Here is a 26004-nt window from a genome sequence, read left to right as displayed (position 1 = left end):
GAAATGGAACATACAGCTTTCTCTGTTCAGCACTCACTTGCGAGAAAGAGTAATGTAGTTTAACACCCACCACGTTCAGTGGACAAGCCCCCTGCTGTAGTGCTTGAACTGTGTTGCCCAAGGGCTAAAGAAAGCGAGTTTGGTACCGACTTTCCCCTAATAGTGTAGAAATAGTTTTAACGTACGCAATACCTAGCCATTTACATATACGCAAAAGTATTCTCTTTTCGGGTCTCTGTTGTTTCAGGAGAACGCAAGCCCCACTTTGAAATCCGCACTTCTACTGCACTTGAATCCGTCCGAATATCATCAAAGATTTCAACGTTCGCTAGCCGAAGACCTAATAAGAAAGCACGTATCATGAAATTGCACCACAATGGTAGAAATAAAGGGGGTATTTTGGGTGCTAATATCACACTCCCGTTCACTCGCTCTCACGCGACCGACAAGCGTATATGATTTACCTTTTCTCAATTTATCGCTAAAGCCATCGCTACCGGTGCGCTAATATACACCCAGTTCAAGCAAACATATATATCCACAACTGTTAGAATGAACGTCAATTGGTCCATAAGTCTTTCCAATGCAATCAATTCTAAGCAAAAAAAAGTACTCGGGAAGCTATCTCCGATATCAAAAGTTCTCAAAAAGTCTTCCGTCTAGTCTGAATATCAATACCATTTCCCCCAGAGCCCTGGACTAGAGTCAGCGAACTTAAAACAAACGACGCTCCACGGAACAGTAAATTACTCTCCGAAAAAATTGGTAGCCCGATGTCTGACCCTAGATATTGAAACGGCTTCGTTACATGGTTTTATGCAGTGCGAAATCAATAAATGGAAACTTCTAGGCGTTAAGTTAATCTGTATGTATGTGGGGGGCGACGATTGGAACTGTCTTGGGAACTGAAGATTGCCGACACTTCTTGACAACATGGCTGAAGAACTTAAAGGAGCATGCCACCCCAGAAGCGGGTATTATTTTCTGATAGATGATATTTTTCGGGATACAAATGCACCCGACTTTTGGCTAAATTACCTCAGCTGTCTTTTCAACAATAATCCTTTTCTTAATCCATGTACCCCCATACGGACCCGCTTCTAGTGTACTTGATGGCCAACTTTGGGCACAATTTCTCGCTAACGGTAGACGCGATAAACTTAACGAAAGCAGTCGAGTGACTATCACACATTCAGCAAGGTACACAAAAACGCTTGAAGACAATCCCGTCTTGGGATACAGAGATTTTGGTACTTTTTAAAGAACTCTGACATTAATGTTTGGAAGGTTCCTCGTGGGGAATTTAAGAACCCGATTGTTATAATGTTCCCCTGCGTTCAGGCTTTAACCTATGGTAAATTTGACAAAACGAACTGGATTCAAGCATAACAATTTAGTCTCTGATGGATTATTATACCGCTTCTGGAGTAGAATGATTCTTTAAACACATAGAAGAATCTTGGAACTGCAGTTGCCCACACAAAGAATAAGACGTATCCAAATATTTTTACTGCACGACACCAATCGTTGTCAAGGAATTAATCCATCGCTTCTATGACGTCACTTTATGCAAATAACAAACACGTGACTCGGTGGGCTTAGGATGAAATGTAGCCGGTAGTTTGTAATGTCCTCCGTCTCAACCCAGGAATATGGCTCTTATGAATATTGCTTCGTTCAACCGTCTTTCTTATCATAAATTTGGTTAGAATTTTGCCTCTTTTCTGTTTTCCTTCAATTAATTTCCAGTTCGACTTGTCTTCCGTGGAGAATTCGATTATCAATATGGATTAAAACTTAACCCAGTCGGTATGTACACGTTCGTATCTATGCAAAGCTTTTGCTACGTAGTCAGCTTTGATCCCAGATCGAACGTAGCAAACCGTGTAATTTGATTTGACAGTATTTGACGTTATCGTCCTACCGTGTTCAATGTAAATGATGCTTTGCATGCACAATATGTTCATACTATATTCCGATGTCAATCATATAAAAGAACACAAACACCAAAGTATTATGTCTAAACACACTACATTCAACACAAATTCTAAAGCAGACGTTTAAGTGAAAATTACTTTTTTGAGCAAATACTATCGTTACAACTATGTGCTAATCAAACAAGCTCGCTCCTTGAACTGTCATAGACTGATAGAGTTATATACTGGACTTTGAATATAAACAACGCTGTCTGAACAAAGGTCTAATGCCATGATGTCATAATTGTGGGATAATATAAACTGCCAGAATCGACTGCTGTCATCTTTTAATTAAGATACAGGAATTCTTCCAATTCTAGAGAAAAGTTAAGTAAACTTGTTGGTGGGATTATGATTTACAAAACAAGTAGATTGAAAACTGTTTCCATAATAAGTATGAGTGTAAACAAGTGTCATGTCAAAGCCGGTAGCGTCAACAATTCATACAAAAATCACTACGTTGTCACAACATTTAGATATGCATTGGAATGTTGTGATGTAATCTTTCTACGCAAACTAATATCACGGTCTGCTTAGTTTATTTCTAAAACGATTAAGTTCTTTTACCAGATGTCCAGATTTCATAACATGAGAGAAGGAATAAGTGGAATGTTATAGCAGAGGAAATACCAACACTCTCAGAGGGCTTTAGAAAAATCTTTTTCAGATAACGGCGAGCACACTGTTCTTAGGGTAAGGATTCCTACGTGCTTCCTACAATTTAAATGATCATTTATATTCTTACATTCCTGGCACAAACCGACTTAAAACGTTGCGGGAAGGTTTTAAACTTCGTAACGTCGCGATCGTATATAAGTTTATTGCACAACAATTGTACAAGGTACAAAGTATGGCATCTACTACATAACTAAAGTTCTAAAAGGCTAATCTACCTAATACAAGGGTGTATAGTATGGGGTGAGAATATTTGTCGTAGGTCGTCGAACAATTTTGTTGTCGTAGAATTTTCAAGAATGCTGTGACATGTGACAGAACCAACCGCCGACAAGGACCAGACACAGCCCTACCGTAACAAGACCTTTGCACGACATGCGCACAATTATCCTAAGAATGCCGTCAGATTGTGATCGTACGACGTTCGTACGAAAATCGTACGGAAATTTTACTGGAACTCAACCAGATTGTCGGGCGACAACACACCGGTTTGCATAACGACCTTACCTTTACTCCAGGTGAATTTTTGAGCAGATAGCCGATAACATATAGTATATATCATATACCAGATAGCGTTTCGACTTTGTTCAAAGGTCATTTTGCTGTAACAACTCTGTCATTAGTATACAATATTGATCAATTTTCTTAATATTTTTTGATATAATCTATATTTATATATCATGGGTGGTATGTGTTTTGGTAAGATATCATGCATACTGTTTTCTCCGCGTTTAGTGATTTATCAAGTAGTCAAACAATGTTTGTTGTTGGAAAGACCTTGTTGAAAAGTCCTTGGAATTGTTTGCGCAAGCTTTATTTCTGTGATTTTCTTCCATTAACAATTAACAAACACATTGTGCAAACGCAGCAGGATAAATTAAGAGAACATATTATGTATTAGGTTTGACTTATCATATTATTTTGATCTATTCATCTTAATAGAATAACCTACAAATTATTTGCGCATGCTTTTTTGCGAATTTCTACAATCAACAATTTAAAAAAACGTATTGTGCAAACGTGATTAAGAGCACATACAATGTATAAGGTTTTACTCATTTTGCTTTTCTGTTATGTTTATCTTTATGAAATAATCTACAGAATGATCATAGACTTCACATACATATTTGCCAATTTTAGGACTGCACACGAAGTTGTTTAAGCAGGTTAAAGATCAAAGTACACGATTGATTTTGTTCTATGCAGGACAGTTTATTAACTTATTTCGGCCTCCCTTGGGGTTTTGATGGTTTTGAGTCGATTACTCCCCTTTTCCCCCCGGCACAAATAAGTACTGGAACATTGGAACAGACCGACAAGGGACCGCGTCGCCATTTGATGTATATACCAGAATGAGCAACTAAAGCCTCACGAGATTTTAATGAGGCTTGATATCCGGACAACGGCGTTGACAAATTACGCCGTACACAATTCGCACGTAGCAGGTATTGATTTTGGGATTTGGGTGCGCAATTCAGAGGTTCGCTGTGATACCGTGCATAAGCACATTCATGAACTATCGGACCTTGTACTTAGTGAAATGTACTTAGAGCTGTCAATTAAAGGCTAGCGGTGTGGGTACATTCGCCCTAGCTCGTCGTACGATTTTGATGTCGTACGACTTTTAGCAGACTGTGACACAACCAACCGCCAACAAGGACTTAAGAGCACATCGTACGATTTTGATGTCGTACGATTTTTAGCAGACTGTGGCAGGACCGACTACCAACAAGGATCTAAGAGCCCGTCGTACGATTTTGATGTCGTACGAACTTTAGCAGACTGTGACACAACCAACCACCGACAAGGATGTATTATAAGACTGTCTTTTCTGTAACAGCTGGTGTTTGTACGACATATGAACGACTATCCAAAGAATACTAAGTCGTACTGCGATCGCACGACGTTCACACGACAAATGTAACCCGACCCTAAGGGGAAAAGAGCAATGACAATCGTACTGTAAAATTATTCCTTACTACTGTACACTGCTAACGGTAGACTGATCGTTGAAGCCTTCATGACCACTCAGGGAATTTCACTAATCTAACGACACTAAAATGTGACCACAACCTATCACCCTTTGAACAATCATTTCCAATATACGGCTATAAACAATATACATTAAGCCGTATAAACACACTTTGATACCCTTGTAATGCCTCCGTAGCTAAAATACCACCCTTGTCTTGTTATGTCTGTATTCCGTCCAAATACTTGGGATTGTATAGTTGATATATACGTGGCCCTATTCCTTCACTTGAATTAATCTAAACAATATATATTATTAGCGGAAGGGCTTGGGGCAAGTATGTGGTTAAAACATCGTTTGGTGATAAATTGCTGACAAGGGGCATCTGTTTAGTCTTTTATCTAGATTTAATACCTCTCTCTAGGACCTCAGTATATCAAAGTCGTGTTAATTCATTGCCTCCAATCTCACAAATGATGTGAGCATGCATGTGGCCAGCCTCGTTCTACGGGCTTTCACGAATGATCCTAAAACTACAGAACAGGGAAAAACTGCATTTGTCAAATATCCGTGATAAGAATAACATTTGAAACGGTCCTTCTTTCCACAACAGGGGGAAGTTAGGACTTAAATTCGTGGCTACCATTGTTGATCTATTGAAGTTGTCTAAGTAGTATATCTTTGGCTTCTAACAATGCCACCGGAAAAGCTATTCTTCGCGCAAACAAAAGATGATCTAGCGCTTAGATAAAAATGTTTTCGGTATTTTTCTCATGTCGATTCTTTCAGCAATATATCATAATTTCACCTTTGAATATGTTTATAAGTTGAACATGGTTGGTTTTATTTATTTGTGTTAGACGCTAATCGAGAATTATTTTTCGTTCTTGCCTTCGAGCAAGCAATATTTCGAATGGGTGACCATCTTGCATGGTAAACATGTATAAGGACAGATTTAGTAGAATAATCCTCTATCTAGTGGTTTGTTTGCATATTCCATATTTAATGCTGGCCATTGAAACATAGTATGGAGGGCATTTAGATACCCTTTGTGTTAGTTTTGTACGGGTTATCCCTTGTTTTTTAGGTAAACAGTATCACCTAGAGTTATCAAGATTTCGTGTCAACCTTTCAATGGCTTTTAAGCAATGCTTGGTACGCGATGATTTGAGTTTGATTGCGGTTCTATGGCATACCGACCGCCGCTTAACTACGAGAGGGTACGTGCTTTCTTAGTGTGTACAACTGGGCTTATACGTAAAGCAAACAGTGGCTTCCAGGTCGTTGACTCGAGGAGAGCGTTCATAAAATATGCATGTATTTTCTGTGGTACTGTGTACGCTAGGTACATGTGTCCCACTTACAAGAGTCCGTGTATTTGGTAGAATGGGTCACCATTCAAACCCTCGACAAATGATGTTGACTAGAAAAGACAGAGAGCAAACATGAGCCATTGAGTCGGGGCGAAAAGGGTCGCTACTTGGAGCGCTTGAAGAATCGCTACCTGTGCGATTCGACACACCTGTAGCTCGCCTTCAAAGGAAAGGAAATGTTGGTAGAACGTCACGCGACAGAATTCACGCCATTGTTCCTTTTTTTTCTGTAGCATACGTGGTGGACTAAAGGGCGGTTGAGACGGATTGGTGTTTGTGTATTTGCGGGGTGGAACAGTGATAATGCTCCTTATCCAGTGTTTGCGGGTTATTTTTAGCTCAAGCGCCACATCCCAAAATTCGACCTCCCCAAACATACTACCAACCTATTCTCAAACGTAACCTTTTAAAATCACAACCCCTCTAACACTGAAAAACTTCCTAAGCATGCGCAAATGGCAGTCTATAACATGCTAGTATCCCATACCGTTACAGAGTGCTCGACCTATTAAAGCTTGTAGAGTACTTATATAACACTTACCGGTACGAGAGTCGCCAGAACTAGCCCCGCAGCTAAAGCCAACATCGCCGCCCGGTTTGTAGCCATGGTCCCTTGTTGTTCACGCTTTCAAACTCCAGTACGTTACAGTGTCGTAATCGTCAGCATGTGGTACAAGGTTGCGACGGTGTCCGGTCTACATTGCTTGTACGGAGTACCACGCCGATTCCCACACAAGTCTCCAACCGTTTGTAGTCTCTGCGGTCTCAGAGATTAGATCAACTGACCAGCTAAGGACAGGGCCACGGTGGTCAGTTTGGAGTCTTCCGGAAGCTTCTGTACAGAGATATCGTCGTCCTACGTCCTTTCTTAGTTCTCCGATGGGACAGTAACGTATAAGAAAGATGGGAATTTGAGCTGGATCCTTTCTTAGATCAAGGACAAGCGATCTCAGTGACACAGTTTTCTGATGTAACAGGTTATATACACACACACACACACGGCGTAGGTCCACCCGAGAGTGTGTGAGAGTACTTTGAAATCAGTTCACTAAACAACTATTAGGTGGGCGGAGAGTTAGAACAGTTGTTCGTTCTATGCCCTGAGGGCTAGAGTGGTTTCTCTAAAAAAAACCGCTGAGGAATTCCCGGGGCCGATATGGTGAATGAAAACGGCAGGCCTCGGCCTCACCTGTGGGCGGCTCAGATTACACCTCCCGCCGAACACCTGGCCGGGACGTCTCGGCGTTTATGGTACGTCCTCGTGGCGTGGTGTCCTTCGGCGCGACTCTCTTCCTACTGCCGGCTATACCCAGGAGGCGTCCCCTGTATAAGCTCGTAGAGTGCCCGGCCAAGTCTCTCTCTCAGTACCATACGGTTAACACAACTGGGTACGTTTGGCACCGATCCGCTCTCTTTATCGATTGTTTAAACACGCAGGGACGAGCCCATCATGCAAATGAGGACACGCGGCTAGCCAACCAGACGCTCTGCCACCGCCCGACACTATAGGGTGTCTTATCTGTGACAGGTGCTCAAGATATCCAGTGATCTTCTCTCAAGGAAGAGGAGAACCCCGTCTCAGATGTCGGTCATGCCTCAAGTAGTGTCTGGAGAAAACAGACAAATGAATAAAGAGAAAGAAGTGTTAGTGATGGACTGTTAAAATTTCGTACAAGGGTGGTGACTTTTGACATGAATTTTATTCTGGAAGGAAAGAGCTTTAGCTATAGGGGAGAATCGTTATAGTATTCTAGCGACGAGGGTATGATATGTTCTTCGGAAGACCTTGTAAAATTTTCCGGAAGAAAAGGAATCCGGAGGTCTAGTAAACATTTCCGATTTCTGAAGAAAAAAATAAGAATCCGCGCGAAATCTAGTAAACATTCCCGTAGACAAAGGTATCTGTATGTCTAGCAAACATTTCTAGAAAAAAGGCAATCGAGAGATATCTATCTAACATTTCTTGGCAAAAAAAGTAATCCGGAAAGATCTATTTAACATTTATTGGTACTAAAAAGGAATCCGGAAGATCTAGTAAACATTTCTAAGAAAAAAGGGATCTGGGGTTGGTAAAAAAAGAAGCCGGAAACTATGGAAGATTTCCTTAAAAAAAGGAAACGCTGCCTAGAACTGTTTGAAACTTTGAATGAACTCCACACCTTTTCTTTAATTTGTGGGCTCAATAGGGGTTCTAGTTCCTCCTGTTGACTTTTCCAGTGACCCCTCGCCACCCTCTTGTAAGAAAAACACCCCATTATTTCTCTCTGCATGAAAACAAAGTGTCACGTAGCCGGCGACACAAAGCAGAAAAATAGCCTACCCGACAAGTCCGCGAGCTCAAAAGGGCATTTTTCGGTCGAAATACGGCCACTTCGAGACTTTTTTAGGGATCGGTCAACGTTCGTAGATTACAAAGCCCAGGATAGATTTTCGGACGACAATTGCGCTCGATTCTCTGGTAATTTTGAAATTCATTAGCAGTGTGACGTCCAGTTGATTGCAGTTTTTTCCTCGAATAAGTTGAAGTCCTCCCCGCACCAGACGGTGCATATGACGTCGCCCATCTCCGTTTCAGTAGCCCTTGGGCCACACATCTTTGTGCAATCACTACAACAGGTGGCTAGTCCACTGGTAGTTGTGTGTGTTTGACTAGCATACTCTTTCCCAAATGCTGAGCGCTAAGCAGAGAAAGATGTATGTACAATTTCTAAACTCTTTGGTATGACCCAGCCGGGGATCGAACTCACGACCTACCGTATTCGAATCACAGACTAGACAGTAAAAGCTGATAACCCAAGTACCGTTGCCATGCCAACGGAAACAAGCACCTGTTATCATACCACCCCGAGCGAAATGTAGCAAAATAACTCACTAGTCCAACACGCAATCCGTGTGTAACAATTTGCCAGGGTACTTTCTTTCCAACAATGGTGGGTATTCCTAAAATGCGGTCCTTTGTATCAACCCCATAGCTTCACTATCCCATAATCTGACTCGGAGACAAGACAAACAAGTCTAGAGTTCGGCCAGTGGCTCCTTTTTTAGCCCAGGGAGCGAAAGCCGTAATGGAAACCTTGTTGTATAAACTATGGTGAGGAGTGCGTCTGCTAAGAGAAGAAGTGCCGATGTGGAACCGGCCGAGGCCTAGCAAAAAAATGTTGTGTTCTCGGTTTCAAAATCGACCCTAGCAAAATCCTGTCGACAATAACCTTTTTATCCACCGCTGCAAGGGATATAAATTTTAGATTTGACATCAGATTGATGAAAACATTGAAGAATCGTTTTGTAACATGTTCTACTTATGTCCCTTATTATGTCTGTTGCAATAGAACATTGTATCAATACAATGTGTGTCTGTACTGTGTAATTAAAGGAGTCCTAAACTCCGGAAGGCGGTGTTATTTTCCACTAGATTATGCATCAATTAGTACATAATAAGCGGACTTTTTGCAGAATTCCGCTTCTGGTGAATTACACAAGGTGTGTTTTTTAAAACAATATGATACTCACTAAACCCTTGCAGACCCTACCCATGTATTCCCTATGCGTAAACATACATCTGCAAACGTTGATATTTTCGGCGTCAATGAGGGTGGTTAAGCACAATAGGAAGGCCAATTGTTAATAAGATATAAAAAACACATAGCAAGACGAGTTTTTCTTAACCACCCTGACATCATTTTTGTAATCTAACTTTTGTCAGGCATTGTCAGGCACATTGTATTATCACATAGGCCGAGGTTGTTTAAATTAATTAATCAGAAAATAGAGGGTCACCTGTGGGAATTTGGTAGAATACTGAATGCTTTTTGATGCGCACGGGACTAGTGGGTACTTAATCGTATACTGTTAAAAATATTCAGTTTAACTTCCTAAAATTACCATCCATTTGAAAATACCCCCCCCCCCCCCTCTGGGGTTTAGGACTCCTTTAAATCAGGATGTTGAAAATACCAGTGTTCTGCTGCATTTCGGTTTTACATTGTGACCGCTGACAAGGAACAAACATTTTTAGAATTGATATCTGTGTGATTAAGATATTGAAGAATCAATTTCCAACATGTTCTTCTAATGTTTGTTGAAATAGAACATTGTATCTATATACAATGTATATCTGTGTAATTAAAACAGGATGTTGTGTTGAAAATAAAAGTGTTCTGATGCCTTTCAGTTTTACATTGTTAAACAGTATTTGTAATTAGACCGGAATTTGTAGAAAAAAAGAAAAGAAAATAATCCCTCCCCACTGACCTTGCTTTTTCCGGACGTGATAGGATACACAACTTTGATTTACCTAGGCCCAATGTCATTTAAGGTTACACCCGTAGTTTGTAGCCCCTAAGGGTTGTTCTTAACGCGACTAAGGCCCCCATTCCACTTGACACTAACGCATATACTTGATACCATCAGCGACATCGCTGCGAATTTACTTTTAAAAAAAACCTAAATGTTTTAATGCTTTGTGTTTTTTGTGGTCTTTTCATTCATACTTTCACATTTTGAATTTTAATCCAATTATATGAATTCAAGGGTTGCACAAATCCAAGTTAAGTCGCAGCGAGGTTGCTGCACGATCGCCGGGGGGGGGGGGGGCGGTGGGTTTCGTTACGGTTGTCAGAAGTGAAGACATCCAGACTGTTGAGGTCAAGGCCAGAGACTGTAACTCCAGCGGCACCTCTTGACATTTCTCCGGTCTGCACTTACAAGAACAACACCACCTCAAGCTAGACACATGTCTCCGGAACTCACCCGCTTGTGACGTATCTGTCAACTGCTTTTACGATGTGAGGCAGAATTAAGGTAGCCTCCATAGCGGCCTCCATACCAGGCTAGTCTCTACCAGACTAACTACGCCGGCTATAGGGAGAATATTTGCCAGGGTTTCACTTGCAGTCTCCTAGGCGGACGAAATGTGATCTTCACCGTGGACTGACTTTACTGGCTTATTATTTGTTTTTCTGCAGAATTCTACAGTCCATACGCCCGTAGGAGGGCCTGGTGGAGGCTAATAACAGGCTCTCGGGTCTTATAATATCCTTTTTGCTGATGACTTCTTGTTGTACTGGGTCGTTTGTGCAGCCGGCTGGTACCGAGCCTAATGGTAACGGGCTGGCTGCACAAACAACCAAGTACTAAAAGAAGTCTTTAGGACCCCCCTCCCCCAAGAAAGGCCCAGAGAGCCTACTATGGAGGCTATAATTTAGGCAATGGATCGACCGTTTTCAGTCACGTATTGGATGATATGTTGTTTGGAACTTCCGTTACGACGCGCCGCTGCGGTCTCATTCGTTGTATAGGTCGTCGTACGATTTTAATGCCATAGAACTTTCAAGCAGGCTGTGACAGAACCAACCGCCGGCAAGGATCTAACTCAAAGTATTTTTCGTAACAAGACATCTAGATTTTGTACGACGTATGTACGACTATTCCAAGAGTTTTATCAGTTAAAACGGTTGTACAACGATCGTACGACACATTGTGACCGAGGTATAGTTTACTATGACTGTGTATCCGTATGTATGTGGACAAAGATTTGACGCAGTTCCCATTCTATGATTGTGATTTCAGTATGTGTTTGGTGTTGTTATCCCTAAGATAGCTAGTGACATCGTTTAATGGGCCTTCTAGCGGCTTTTCTTGGTACTACAGCTGAAATTCCGGGTATCTATACTCCTATTGTAAACATGGTATGGTCCTGTCTCCTTACGTAATATATCAATAATATTCATTTGAAGGCCATACTGGGTTACGTCATTTACAACTAGGTATCACACCAGGAAGAATTAAAGACCAGGCACATATCCAGAAGGATTAACCTCTTCAAGATGTCCTAGTGACGTACGAATATATAACAGGGACTGTAGAGAATATATAACAGGGGATGTAGATTTCTGTTATCTTTGATACCAGTCAACTTGTGGCCGCAAACTTTGACTTTAAGAAACATTGCACTGATGTTTTCATTCACACCTTTCCTTTCTGATATGCTAAAGATCCTGCAGGATAGTTGACTGGCTGTTTTTTGGCACTTTCGGGTGTGACCTCTACGTGGCCCCGTGGGACACTCTGAGACTGCCGGGTTATTTTTTGGCCTGGCCGGGACCCCGGATCATTTTAACCCGGCCTTAAAATCAACGCGGGACCCGGTAACAAATAGACTGATAGACTGACAGAATCATGTCACAGAAAACGATCCAAGACCGCCTTTTCGGTAACAATACAGCTGAATGAACAGTCGAAGGTTACACAAATCCGATTTAGGTCGCAGTGAGAGTGCAGCGAGAGCGCAGCGAGAGCGCAGCGAGAGCGCCGTCTGGTGGAATGGGGGCCTTTAAGATCAAGCCATTAGTCCGACTTGTAACCAGTCTTTCACAAGAAGCATTTGAAGTGCAGTATTCATGCAGAACTTGGTACATACCAAAGCGTATTCGGTACAAACAACCCCAGGGCGTTGACATACCCCAACACTAAAAGTTTCCCTGACTTAGAAAAAAACAACATCTGGCGTGCTTACGAATATCTGTATTTTGGAATAGTTCCAGTTTCAAACGGTGGAGGAAAATTCTTCTACTGGGATGGCGTTATGATGCAATCAATTTGTTAGTGATATTTTTTGTCAATAGTGTTTTCAATCGATGTTATCATTACCTCCGTGAAGAAGGTATTGTTTTTGCCGCTCGAGCGCGAGCGTGTGTGCTGGTGTAGGCGTGTGTGTGTCTATCCGTCTGGGTTTCCGCATACTTTGGCCACCATAACTCAAGAAGCTATATATGGATGGATTATGACGATATTTGGTATGTAATTAGTTCTTGGAAAGATAAAGATTGTTGTCGATTTTCGTCCTCCTTGGCTTCTGCAGCAAAACTTCCTGTTTTTGTATCGTTCTTCAACTCACTCAACTCGAGGAGAACACCCCCCCCCCCCTTCAGGAACCCCCACCTCAAGACCTTTACTGGTCTTCCCCTTATGTCTTTGAGCTCCATACTATACCTAGTGCCAGACCGATTTAGACGACCTTTCTGCTCCAAAAGTTTTCCTAGGTTACTAGAAATAACAGATGTCTATGTCTGTGCGCTGTCGCTTGCCTCTACTAGACCAGTTAATAGAATTAACTCCAACCAACTGGCCATGTGTATTTGGTCTTTCCCTAATGGTCTACGCCCTGTTGAACTCTACGGTCACAACGATAGCTCTTCATGGTTGAATGATTGACGTTTTCCGATTGGTCAACCATGATTGGTGTCGACCTTTTGACCTTGATGACGTCAAAGTTGTAAGTATCCCGAGCAAGGTCACTCCGGGCAAGTTTGAAAAAAGATATATCGCTGGTGATTCTTATTAATGGTAAAGAAAGGGGCGTGCGCGGGATATGTAATACGTCATTGGAATCTCAAGATAGTTCGGGTCGATTTTGCAGGGGTAAGATTTGAAGAAATGGTATCGCACCAATAGGGTAAAGATTTCACTGCGACCTGCGCAAATAAATTGTGACCTAGGCATTCATTCTTGACAATATTGCTGTGGATTGCTATATTATCATCATTATCCCACATTGAAAATGTAAGAAATTAGTTGTAAATGTTTTCCAACATACAGTATATGTAGTATAATATAGATAGATGATCTAGAATCCTTGCTAATTTCTTTTGCAATGTTTAGAATGGACCAGTCGCATCTTCTTAGAAATGTTTGAGAAAAATATTGTCAAAACTTGCCAACTTTACAAACTTTCTTGTACAACTCTTGTACAAGAAGGTTTATTCATTCATTCATTCCTTTCCGTTCCGTTCATTCGGTCATTCATTTATTCGATCAAACGACATGCATCTAAAGTTGACTCAGACGGAATAAAAGAATCGTAACCCCCTATAATCACTAGTACTGACATATGACACGACTTAGGATTTCTGTATGACAGTCACTGTCAGTAATAACCAGCAAGTGTACATAGGTCGCGACAGATGCTAATCCGATGTAAGTACTTAACATGCTAGGTAACAGTCACTGACTTGAGTCATGGCTTCTGACAGTTCTTTTGACCTCCTCGAAGTTTGAGATTATCCAGAGCTTATGTCTCAAGTGTATGACGTGTTCCGAAGTTGCCCAAACAATTGTTAAAGAACTTCTCGTCTGTGAAGACATGGCATCCTAAGTCTTGTCACACGAGTTAGACGTCTTAATACATGTCTTTAGTTGTCTCTAAAGATCATGTCTTCTGACACTCCTTTTGACCTTCTCGAAGTTTAAAATTATCCAGACTTTGTGTCTCAAGTGTATGACGTTTTCAAGTTGCCCACACAACTGTTTAAGAAATTGTCTTCCTTGACGACGTGGCGTCCTAAGTCTTGTCACACAATTTGGACGCCTTTATCCTCGGAGTCTCAAGACGTCTCAATCCATGTCTTGAGTTGTCTCTAAAGATAACACACACGATGTTCGCAAATTTCTGTAATTTCTGGCAGCTAGCGTCTTTCTTTTAGCCCAGTTAGCGTAAGACATCCTTGTTACTACATGCATATGTTTTGCTACACTGCATTAGGTAAGTGTGCTAATCTATGCAGCAATGTTGAGTGCTTTACGAAAACAAACATCTTGTAGATATGTTAAAAACATTGTCCTAAACAGCTTTTACCTCTAACACAACCCTGTTTACATAATTCTTGGCGCTCCCCCAAAACTCACGTGCTCTGTGGAGGGGTTGTGAGTTTGAGAAAAGTCAGTCACAAATAGCTTCACCCAAAACGGACAAGAAAACAGGTTCGCGTGTACATGTGTTAAATCTAGGTGTTAAGGAGAGCCGATCGCGTTTGTCGGCCATTTTTCTACAGAGATTAAACCGCTGTAAGATCTAGGATCGGCCGCAGACGAAAATAGATCCATGGACTTAACCATGTGTTCCACATTCCTGACCAAGTGCAGGGTAGAGCGACGTTATCAAAGGCGATCGGTTGTGGAGAAATAAACACCGCCTGCGAAACTACAAAGGCACGCTGTCGGTCCGGGCTTTCTCTCGGGCACAAGACCTAACCCCGTAGGGACATAGGTTATGATTATATTCTATAGTTAGGCAACTGTTTGGCCTCCAAATTGGCCAGGTTATCCGGCCGGTTTTAGCGAGTCAAAGAATAGAACGCCGACAAAACTGGTCTTTGACACGCAAACGGCTCATGATTAAACATCGTGACATTTGAGCAAACTTTATCCATTCTGGGAGCGTGACATATATTGCGTGAAATGTCTAGGCTTAAGTGAAATGCCTATATGCGGAAACCTGAAAGCATGAAATGACATAATCGCGCATGACACAGTAAGTGCATTGGTGGCATGATTTCACGTAACACTAGGCTAAAAGCTGTGCGACTGGTATCATCTTTCAGATCTAAACTGGCCTTTTAGTCAAACGACGTTGGCTCTCAGGAATTTCAAGCACAGAGATTCATAGATTTGGTAGTGATAATTTTTAAAGATTAGCATGAAATTATTGAAATGTAAAAATTAGATGTATATCTCTACAAAAATCTTTCAAACTTTGTACAAGTTTCAAAAATGGAGAGTTTCTTAGTTGTTGTTTTTTTGTAGGGATAGTTTTGAGAATTTGGAAGAACTGCAAAATTAAGTGTATACCTCTCTGCAGAAATCTTTCAAACTGTACAAGTTGATAAAAAAATTCAAAACTTTAAAGACACCAAGACCTTTTCAAGTCATCGTCTATGAATCTTAAACAGGAGGTTTGTGTCTTAATCTTATAATTCATCGGCGACAGGAAGTAATTTTAACCTGCCATGCTTATTAAGTCATACCAGTGAGGGCGTTCAACTTTTCTAAAATTTTCTGATAATCTTCAGGAATTCTAAGATTGTTCTCGAATCACGCTACTGTTGAGTAACAAGACAGTCAATTCACAAAGATACAAAATGAGTAACTATGCAATGAGTAACAAATACAGCTGTAACGGAAGTGTCTTATCATAAATTAGCATAGACACTCGCAATACAATGTCTGTATTAGTTCCATGTAGTAATTTCCGTAGATTGCACTTGATGTAGCCTTGAAGTAATCAGAAATATTCATAGATAGAACTAGATTCCTACCTACGTTATCTGTAAATTGCTTTACATTATTACCGAAACAATTAGCCTAGAAACACATAACTCTATGTCTGTATTAGTTCCATGTAGCAATTACCGTAGATAGATTACATTGGATATTGTCTTATAGTAACTAGAAATATTCTTAAAAGATTGTTACCTAAGTTGTTTGTAAATTACCATATATTGTCACTGATATAATTGCTGTGCAATAAAATCATTCATTCATTATAAAACGTCTATTCATAAAACGACGCTTTTTCAGGACGACAGAAAAATGTTTTAATACAGATGTTACTTCTCAAAGTGACCAATTATGCAAGAAAGAAATGTGAACCCGTGGTCGTATACACGTTACAGATCGTATCGGAAAATTCGTGGGAAAATTCTTGCAATCTAAATACATGTACCATAGAAAATGCACCAACAGCTGCAACGGTGTTATACTACATCAAAATCGCAACCAAAATTTCTTCTTAACCTTCTCCCTGCTGCCTAACTCTGTGACCAATTGGGAATAGGGTGCCAAATGGCTACTTCAGTGTGCTAAAGGTTAAGGGAATAGGCATCAAAACTGTTGAATTAAATGGTCAGCTTTGAGGCTGTTTTTCGTCGAGATTTTTTGCATTGTTTCAAGCGATGATAAAGTACAAGTTGTAAAGTTTCCAGGATAGTTTAGTGGGAATGTGTTGTAAGCTGACGTTTCAAAGTGACTTCTTACATCGTTAAAGCTGACTTAATACACATGCTTGCCCTATAGCTCTATCGTTAAAAGAGGCTTAGGATTTCTCTCCTTTTTTGGACATTCGTACGTAAAAGTAATATCATTTCTACAACAACACACATCTTAGTTGGTTGAGAAAGGGACCCTAAAAGCATAATCAAAATGATCACTAGTTGATGACCTAACAACAAGTATGACGTCACGTCATGCAGAAAACGGGACCGGAAATGCCACAAGTGTACCCATCGGCTAGTGCGCCACCAAGCGACAGTTCTTGACATTGCTACTGATAATGATGGACATGCAAGATTACACCAAATATATGACGTAACCAATAATATGCAATATGAAGATAAAGGATGTCACTATTTTCTATTTCTACTCAAAGCAAAAAATACATTGAAACCTCTTCGTTTTCTACTTTGGGTTTACCTATGATAAAGGAACACTATGGAGAAAGAATTTTTACAAGTTCTTAAGAAACACGTCCAGTATGAGCAAATACGGACATTGCAATTTTCAGAGGCTTCCAATAATAGTTTTGATGGTGATTATCGGAGCGAGTCCGGCTAGTGAGCTTTCTAGACCTCTCCCAACCTGTCGAAGATTATCAAACCATATAAACCAACAATAAAGCATAAAGTACGGCGCCAACTTAAGTGCAAATTAGAAAACTGTCGCTCATAATCATAAGCCATCCTTGCTAAATATTGTGAGACACTCAATCGTTTTATAGCTACCAGTGCCTTGTAAAAGACCTTATTCTTCGCTCCGAAAAACACTTGACGGCCATGTTGTGATTAACTTTAAGACGGCTCTCAGTTGAAGAGCGCTTAAGGTAATTGAATTCCGGCTGGGAACCCATTGTAACTCGTAGAAGAGCTCACTTGTAAAGTTTTCAATCCTCCTAACGTACGCAGGAAAGATTAAGTGGACATGTCCTTGGTTCTGAATAGTCATTTTTTTAGAAGAGCTTCGCCCTACATCTAGACCCAAGGCCACTGTTAGCAAGGTCACCAAGAAAACTATATAGCATTCTTTTGGTCTGCTAGTATCGACCGTCATCCATGTTGAAATAGAGATAAGGAAAAGCAGGTGAATCGGGTTGAACTCGAAGTGTAATGTTTTTCGATAGCTTATGATGCAATGCCGGAGTGTCCCTGTGGTGTAGTGGTCTGTGCTTCTGTTGCTCACCACATCTGGTTCAAATTACTTGGACCAGAAGGCCCGGGTTCAAGCCCCGGGCTAGGACACTTCTGGACAAGGCGCATTGAGTCGCAAGGCGCATTGAGTCATACCAAAGATTTTATAAAAATGGTACATACTTCTGAGACAGTATGGAAGTTAAACACACTCCACTGCCAGTGGACTAGCCCCCTGCTGCAGTGATTGCACCACAGTGTGGTCCAGGGCTATGAAACGGGGATGGGCACCGCCCTATACATCAATTATGGCGTGGGAGGATTTTAACTTTTAACTAATGATGTAATGCGGCTTTGCTAAGGCTCGTTTTTGTAGCTTGAAGCACACCGGGTCTAGCCTGTACCAGGCTCCAGATGTGGCAAACTGTATTTATCGGCTGGCCAACTCCTCTGCTATGTTATCTATCTATCTAGCCACGTCTGGAGCCTGGTAGAGGCTACACCGGGTTCACATCACTCTTTAAGATAAATGTGTTGATACATGTACATATTAAACGTATTTTACATGTATGTGCAAAAGTTTGACGCCTGGGGCTTATGCCTGAAGATTCCCGTCGGATATTCATCCCCATCCAAAATGACAAATGCACCCCCCAACTGTGCCCAAGCGGGGCTGGATCCATGAAGTGGAAAGCAGTGGGAGCGCTAACCGCTTGCGCCACAGGGAATTCCGGAAACAGAAATAAAATAAAAATAGAGATAGTTAGAGATGGATAGGTTGGATGGGACCGGGAAGGGAGAGGAGGCAATGGCCCGCAAATGTCTTTTTTGGGGTTGTAATAAATTACCAGTCTGTCAGTGAGTAGACTGAGTGAAATGTGGCATGCAGGACTTGAGAAGACAAACGAAGGTCATAGCTGAGTGGTCGTTGCTCTAGAGGGCATACATTTATTGTCCTAGCTCTTCGAATGCGCCAACCCAACTCGTTTATCTGAGATTGATAGGGGGGGGGGGCAGCGAAATCAAGATTGTACTCTTGAACCACAAATCCTATTTGCTTTTTGGTACATAATTTCATTAGGACGGGTCAGGATCAAATCAGGGAGATTGGCACTAAAACGCAGTTCACGAAAGCTACATACATGTAAATGCCCGAAATTATGAAAAAAAACTTATCCGTTCCTATTTTAGTAATGCTCTTCCAACGTCTCCAACAAAAACGCCCCTGCAGTTCAAAAAAGCCAGTCACTATAGGGGGCCAATACCTACACTATATCCTCCCAACACCAAAAGCTATCTGCGACCAAGCAATCAAAATCACAGCATGTCCAGAACGAGTTTTTGTCCCAACGTCTGTCATTTGTGCACGACCAAACAAAACTAGGTGATCTACCCATTATATGGCGATATACCATTGTGTGACTTATTGACCTTTTGACCTTTGCTACACTCCATTCTTTACACGCCAGGTAACGAACTGATTTAGACCACGTGCGCACACTATCTTATCATGTACAGTCAGCAAATATCTCTCCACTCTTCTTGGAACTGCTGACATATAATACTGTAAATGCAGAAATGTTTGCGGGGATTTAATTTCGCGGTAGGGAGAAAATGAAGTGTTCGCGGTGGTTTCGAGTTCGCGTTTAAACAAAAGTAACGCTACAGTCAAACAATGGAACGGCTTTTCGCCGTGGTTTAAGTTCGCGGTAAAGAGTAGGCATAAAACCGCCGCGAACATTTCTGCATTTACAGTAATTTTGGTAGTTTGTTGGTTTACCAGACAGGATGTCAAATAAAGCCGTCTGCAAACACTAGACGCGACGGACGATCGTCATTTTCAGACAGTTGGGTAAGCACCTGAAAATTGGCTGAATAAACGACCCTATTACAGGTAGTCACATTTGACGCCACACGACGCTAGAATTGGTGGTTGATTGCTGCGTCGGCAGATATGGTTACCACTCAGGGCAGTACTGTCGCGTGGATATATTTGGTCAGGTGGTTTGGCTGGCGGCACGGGATCAAAAGGTCACGAGTTCGATTCCTGGCACTATAAGACGTTGTTCCCTTGGGAAAGGCAATTTATTACACGACTTTTCTCACTCCTTCCAGGTGTTAAAATGGGTACCTGACTTTGCTTGGGGAAGGAGAGGGATGGGCTTCGACTTCCAATATTAAGATACGAAATTAAGATGCGAAAAGGCGGTGGAAGGAGTCTCAGGGATGGCCTTCGACTTCCAATACCATGTCCTAGACAAAAACGCACTGTTCCTACTACAGTCAATGGCGCTAGCTAACGACAGTAGACAACAAGGTGTTTGACATCTATGTGTCTATACTCTAGCAAACCGGTGCAATGGCCTAGTGGGTAGAGTGTTCGCCTTGCATACGGTAGGTCGTGAGTTCGAACCCCGGCCGGGTCAAGTAAAATGGTACATACTGCTTTCTCTGCTTAGAATTCAGCATTTGGGAAAGAGTATGGCAGTTAAACACACTACTACCAGCGGACTAGCCCCCTGCTGTAGTAATTGCACGAAGTTGTGTGGCCCAAGGGCTGCCGAAACGGAGATGGGCGCCGCTCTATGCACCTTCGGTGCGGGGAGGACTTCAACTCTAGCTTTTAAACATTCAAAATTTGAAATAACCGTATATTCACACAGCAGCCAATGACGTGTTTTACTGTTGATGTTTGACTACTGACCGAGGGTTACTCTCTATAACAACAAGATTTGCATTGTCTTCTTCGCTGTGAGATTTGTTGCTACAACTCATTTCTTATATGTTGGCATGCTTGTCATTGTGTTCGCCCAACATGATAGTTTGACCCTGGAAACAATGGGATACGGTCTAGTTAACAATTTAGAGCTCTGTTTTGCCATCATCATTATGTCAAAGATCAAAGAACTGAAATAATTTTCAAAGTAAGTCAGCATAAAAAACTTACCGTAGATTGTATTTTCTAAGGTAACAAAAATTGAAATTAAAATGCGAAAATTATCAAAAATACCCCCTTCAAGGTATACTAAATGTCATACACATAGTACATTGTATACCTTCAAATGTTAGCTAGCGTATTTTGAGGACAACTGAAAGGTTAAACACACAACGCTACCAGTGGACAAGCCCCCTACTGTAGTCCTTACACAATGGTGTGGCCCAAGGGCTATAGAAACGGCGATTACCGCCGTCCTATAGACCGAGAGGTTTTGGGAAGAATTCCAAACTTTGCCATTAAGACATGGATACAAGAGAACAACATACATCAAGTCAGAGAAAACGCACGACACCAAGACTAAAGTACTTAAGCCCCCCTCTCACTGGACCCGCGGCACGCTGGCGGCGTCGCTGTGGCCGATCGAATTGACAAAACACTGAACAAATATCATCGACAAAAACGAATATTTCTAAGCTTTGTGTGTTTTGTTGTCTTTTTGGTCATACTTGTACGTTTTAAATGATGTACCCATTATAAAGTCAAGGGTAACACAAATCCAGTTTAGGACGCAGCGACGCCGCCAGCGTCCAGTGAGAGGGGGGCTTAAGTAGCTTAAGTAACTTCGTCTGGCCCTATGGGCAGTTCAGCATTCTACAGGGCACTCGGTACTAAGTACTATTGATCTTTTGTGGCTCTCGCGGGCTCAACAAGCTTTTTACCTCGCTCCAGTAGGTTCAAGCTATAGAAGGACAAAGACAAAAGACTTTGAAAAACTCCTGTCTATAAAGTACAAGAAAACAAGCGTAAGCCGTTAGACAACAAGGCGTTAACTGTAATGGGTTTGGACCTACCCCTAAGTGCTCTTCTAACATGCTATTGGGCGGATTCGGCGTCTGTTGCAAGACCAGACTCGTCTGGGCCAATAATGAGTCCCCTTTGTTGGCACAAGTGTTTTACCGGCCTCCAAGCAGATGTGGTGTGGTGTACTGAAAGTAGTGCAAGGTCAAGCCGTATCCACCATAGTGTAAATATATTTAAGTTCGCGTGTTTTTTTTCGCAGTAGTGAGAAAATGTAGTGTTCGCGGTCGTATTAAGTTTGCGTTTGAGACAATAGTAGACAGGGGGTAGGAGGTAAAAAAAAGATTCGCGGTGGTTTTAAATTTGCGGCGACGAGCTTACCGCGAAAACCGCGAACAAAAAAAGCACCGCGAACATTTCTGCATTTACAGTAGTACACGGTTCCGCTGGCTTTACGTCCCCATCTGAAAGTACTAAATGCAACCCCTTCAACTGTACCCAAGCGAGTAAACGTTTTGTAGTATTTCGGTGTTCCAATATGATCATGACTTCACTCAAAGACAATGAACTTGAAGTGCCTAGAGTCCGTATATCATATAATATATGTTCAAAGAATCTCATAATACATATTAATAAAAACAAAATTTAGCAGAGCGTGGGTTATGATGGAATATCTGCGTGTCCATCCATTATGTTTTTCATAATGATGAATTAATGCGTCCAAAAAAGTGACGCCGTCATGACAGATATCCGAGTTTTAACTAGCTAAGACGACGCTAAAACTCCCTAAGGAAGTAGTTAAATATGACCTTGTCTTGCATGGTGCCCCTTGAGATAGATAAAAAGGAGTCTTATTTAAAAGCCAAGTTGATTTGTCGGGTTACAAATCACAGGGTATTTCAAAAGACTGTTGTCACTCAAAAGTTGAAAAAAGAAAACTAGTTCATTCCAAGTCATTTCTGACAATGCAAACAAAATGCTATAGTCTCCGTTGCAGACCAAACCGACGGCTACAAAAATACACTTGTTACATGCCATGTAGTATCGGTCCGACGGGTCTGTAATCGAGGCTAGTTATATAAAACCGTAGCCAAGTTCAGTTAACGTTATATTTATGTAACGCGACTTTCAAATCCAATTTCCATAATTAAATACATGCATTTATTGAGCTAGAGAGTTACCAGGACAATCGGGTTACTAGTACTCTTCGAAAAAAAATTATGATACTTCTTTGTTTTGCTGCGTTGACCTGAACAAATTAAGGTAAAATATAAGCTTACAATGTCCAGATTTGTTTATAGAGATAGTTATCCGGTTATTGATTGAGTTACTCTTAGGAGGAAGAAAAAGAACTTGCTTCTCTGTTAAGCTGCGTTGACCTCAACAAATTAAGGTAAATTTTAAGCTTACAATGTCCAGATTTGGTTATAGAGATAGTTATCCTGTTATTAATTGAGTTACTTCTCGGAGGAAGAAAAAGAACTTGCTTCTCTGTTTAGCTGCGTTGACCTCAACAAATTAAGGTAAATTTTAAGCTTGCAATGTTCAAATTTGTTTTACCTATGGTGGATACAAACATGGTATGCGAGAAAACGTTCAAAGGTCATGTAAATCGTTTTCTGATCTGGACAACTGATGTAGATACAAAAATCTATTGTGTTTTTCTTCAGCCCGCCTAGCTCTGTATCAAAGCCGTCAAAAATTGCCGGCAAGCAGACATCATATTCCAGGTTTTTATGTGGAAATAATGTGGGTACGAACGGAGTTTTTTTTGTGAAGTAAGGCGAGATAAAAATTTATTTGTGTTTGCACCAGACAACAAACAAGCACAAGATGAGTCATTAAAAATTTCTAGGTCAGCCCATTTTAGTATATCCAGGTAGAAGTCTTGTGCGTCGGCCAACGAAAATGCTTTACAATTCTTTAGACATATATAACTTAGACAGGTACAAACAGCATACTGGCATATTGCACTGATCGTTTTTGTACTATTCAATATACTAATTACAGATTGAGATCAGTTCAGAGGGGTTTTCGCGGCCAACCGTGACATATTTCTTGCACAGTACATGTATCATTTAAATGAGTCTACAGAAGCACAAAGATACGGAGCAGTCTTACTGATAAGAAGGACAAAGTCCCCGTTATAATAATGGTCGAAATGTCCAATACCTTCAACAAGGGAATCAAATAACCGAACAAGGTCTCTAAACTGTGAACAATACCGGCCCACACTGACATATAGCTTTTGTAATGATGATAAAGGTCTCTAGCTGAGTCAGAAATGTCAGACAGCACCCACTGTCTTTCATTAGTGAACAGTGATTAAGAAACATCAAACTCTGCATGTTACAAGCCCTATCCAGTTGTTTGACTTATTTTGTACAATGTATTATGTATAACCTTCATAGACGCACAATGTCTACTTGTCTCCAAATATATATAAAAGGGATAGGGGGTTAGTAAAGTTTATATATACTTTACCAATTGATGAGAAGCTCTTTGGTCCGGCTTGAACCACTGGTGGCTAACGCATACTACAAACCCTATCCATTTATTTGACTTATTTTGTATGGTGTATTATGTATAATTTTCATAGACGCACAATGTCTACTAGTCTACATATCTATAAAAGGGATGGTGTGTTAGTAAAGTTGATATATACTTACCAAGTGATGAGAAGCTCTTTAGTCTAACTTGAACCACCGGTAGTTAACGCATACTACAAACCCTATTCAATTGTTTTACTTATTTTGTATAATGTATTATGTATAACCTTCATAGACGCACAATGTCTACTAGTCGCCGTATATATAAAAGGGATCGAATGTTAGTAAAGTTTATATTTATATTTATATACTTACCAAGTGATGAAAAGCTCTTTAGTCCGACTTGAACCACCGGTAGCTAACGCATACTTCAAACCCTATTCAGTTGTTTGACTTATTTTGTATAACGTATTATATATAACCTATTGACGCACAATGTCTACTAGTATCCATATATATAAAAGGGATGGAGTGTTAGTAAAGTTGATATATACTTACCAAGTGATGAGAAGCTCTTTGGTCCGAATCACCGGTAGCTAGCGCATACTACAAACCCTATTCAGTTGCTTGACTTATTTTGTACATTGTGTCATGTATAACCTTCAAAGACACACAATGCCTACTAGTCTCCATGTGTATATAAAGGATGGAGTGTTAATAAAGTTGATATATACTTACCAAGTGATGAGAAGCTCCTTGGCCCGACTTGAACCACCGGTAGCTAACGCATACTACAAACCCTATTCAGTGGTTTGACTTATTTTGTATAGTGCATTATGTATAACCTTCATAGACGCACACTTTCTACTAGTCTCCATATTTAAAGGAGATGGCGTGTTAGTAAAGTTGATATATACTTACCAAGTGATGAGACGTTCTTTGGTCCGGCTTGAACCACCGGTACTATCTAGCGCCGCCGGCTCACTTCAATAAAACATCAGGCGTGTACGTACACAGGGTTCAGAGTCCAGTGCGCGGTGTTCACACAATCGTAATCTGCGAGAAGAATAAAAGACAGTCCCAGTGTTATTTTCTGGGATGTTAAGCCGACACTTAGCTCTCAGGGAAATGTCCTTCACGCATTGGTTAGACTTTAATCTGATAGAGAAAAAGAGTGTCCTTGGTGTATGTCCCGAGCCGGTGTGTCCAAGCGGCTAGAACATTGAGTAAACACCGACCGTATCTCCGCGTACTACCAGGCGGCCTAGATCCGGCTTCTTGCCGGCTGCTATAAGACTGACCTCCCGTTACCTCACAGTAAGAGCTCTCAACAAGAGGTTATTGACCTAAGGACTAAGCAAACACTCCCTTACCAACACGTAGGCCTGTAACTACTAAAACAACATCGCTTGCAAATCAATATTGCCAGAAGAGGCGGTGTTTTTGCGTTTTAGGATAAGTGGCATTGACTTCTAGCTACTGATATTAGTCAATGTCATTGTCATTGGCGGTGCTTTTTGCGTTTTAAGGACAAGTGGCATTAACTCCTAGCTACTGATATCAGTCAATGTCAATGTCATTGTTGCAATCCACACTTAGTACGTCAAGTGTAAGAGGATGACTACATCGCCCACAATGTTCTCTGACAGCCGAACAATCTAACAACTGTCTAGAGCTCGTCACACTTTGAAAAGGGGTGAGAAAAACACATATGGAGTAGACATGATATATGTTAGCTTTTAAGTGGTATTACGTGCATACGACGTGTAGATGAAACAAAATGCGTAAAAGCAGTGACGTAGTGAACAGGATTTGAAACATCATTCCAA

General features: G+C 41.1%; 1 protein-coding gene across 2 annotated transcripts in view; it reads right to left on the bottom strand.

Annotated features, from left to right (window-relative positions):
- LOC136447007 (secretin receptor-like) overlaps positions 1–25173 on the bottom strand; it is an 85391-nt gene extending 60218 nt beyond the window's left edge. Inside the window, exons 1-2 of one of the 2 annotated variants that reach the window (XM_066445669.1) lie at positions 25097–25173; positions 6538–7603 (exon numbers count right to left, since the gene is read on the bottom strand). In XM_066445669.1, coding sequence (XP_066301766.1) covers positions 6538–6603 — 66 coding nt within the window. In that variant the 5' untranslated portion in view covers positions 6604–7603; positions 25097–25173. The remainder of the gene's footprint in view (positions 1–6537; positions 7604–25096) is intronic. The other variant, XM_066445670.1, reaches the window with a different exon arrangement.
- Positions 25174–26004: the final 831 nt, after the last annotated feature.

Source organism: Branchiostoma lanceolatum, chromosome 13 (genome assembly GCF_035083965.1).
Source record: "Branchiostoma lanceolatum isolate klBraLanc5 chromosome 13, klBraLanc5.hap2, whole genome shotgun sequence".
NCBI lineage: Eukaryota > Metazoa > Chordata > Leptocardii > Amphioxiformes > Branchiostomatidae > Branchiostoma > Branchiostoma lanceolatum.
This window is presented reverse-complemented; position numbering and strand designations above follow the sequence as displayed.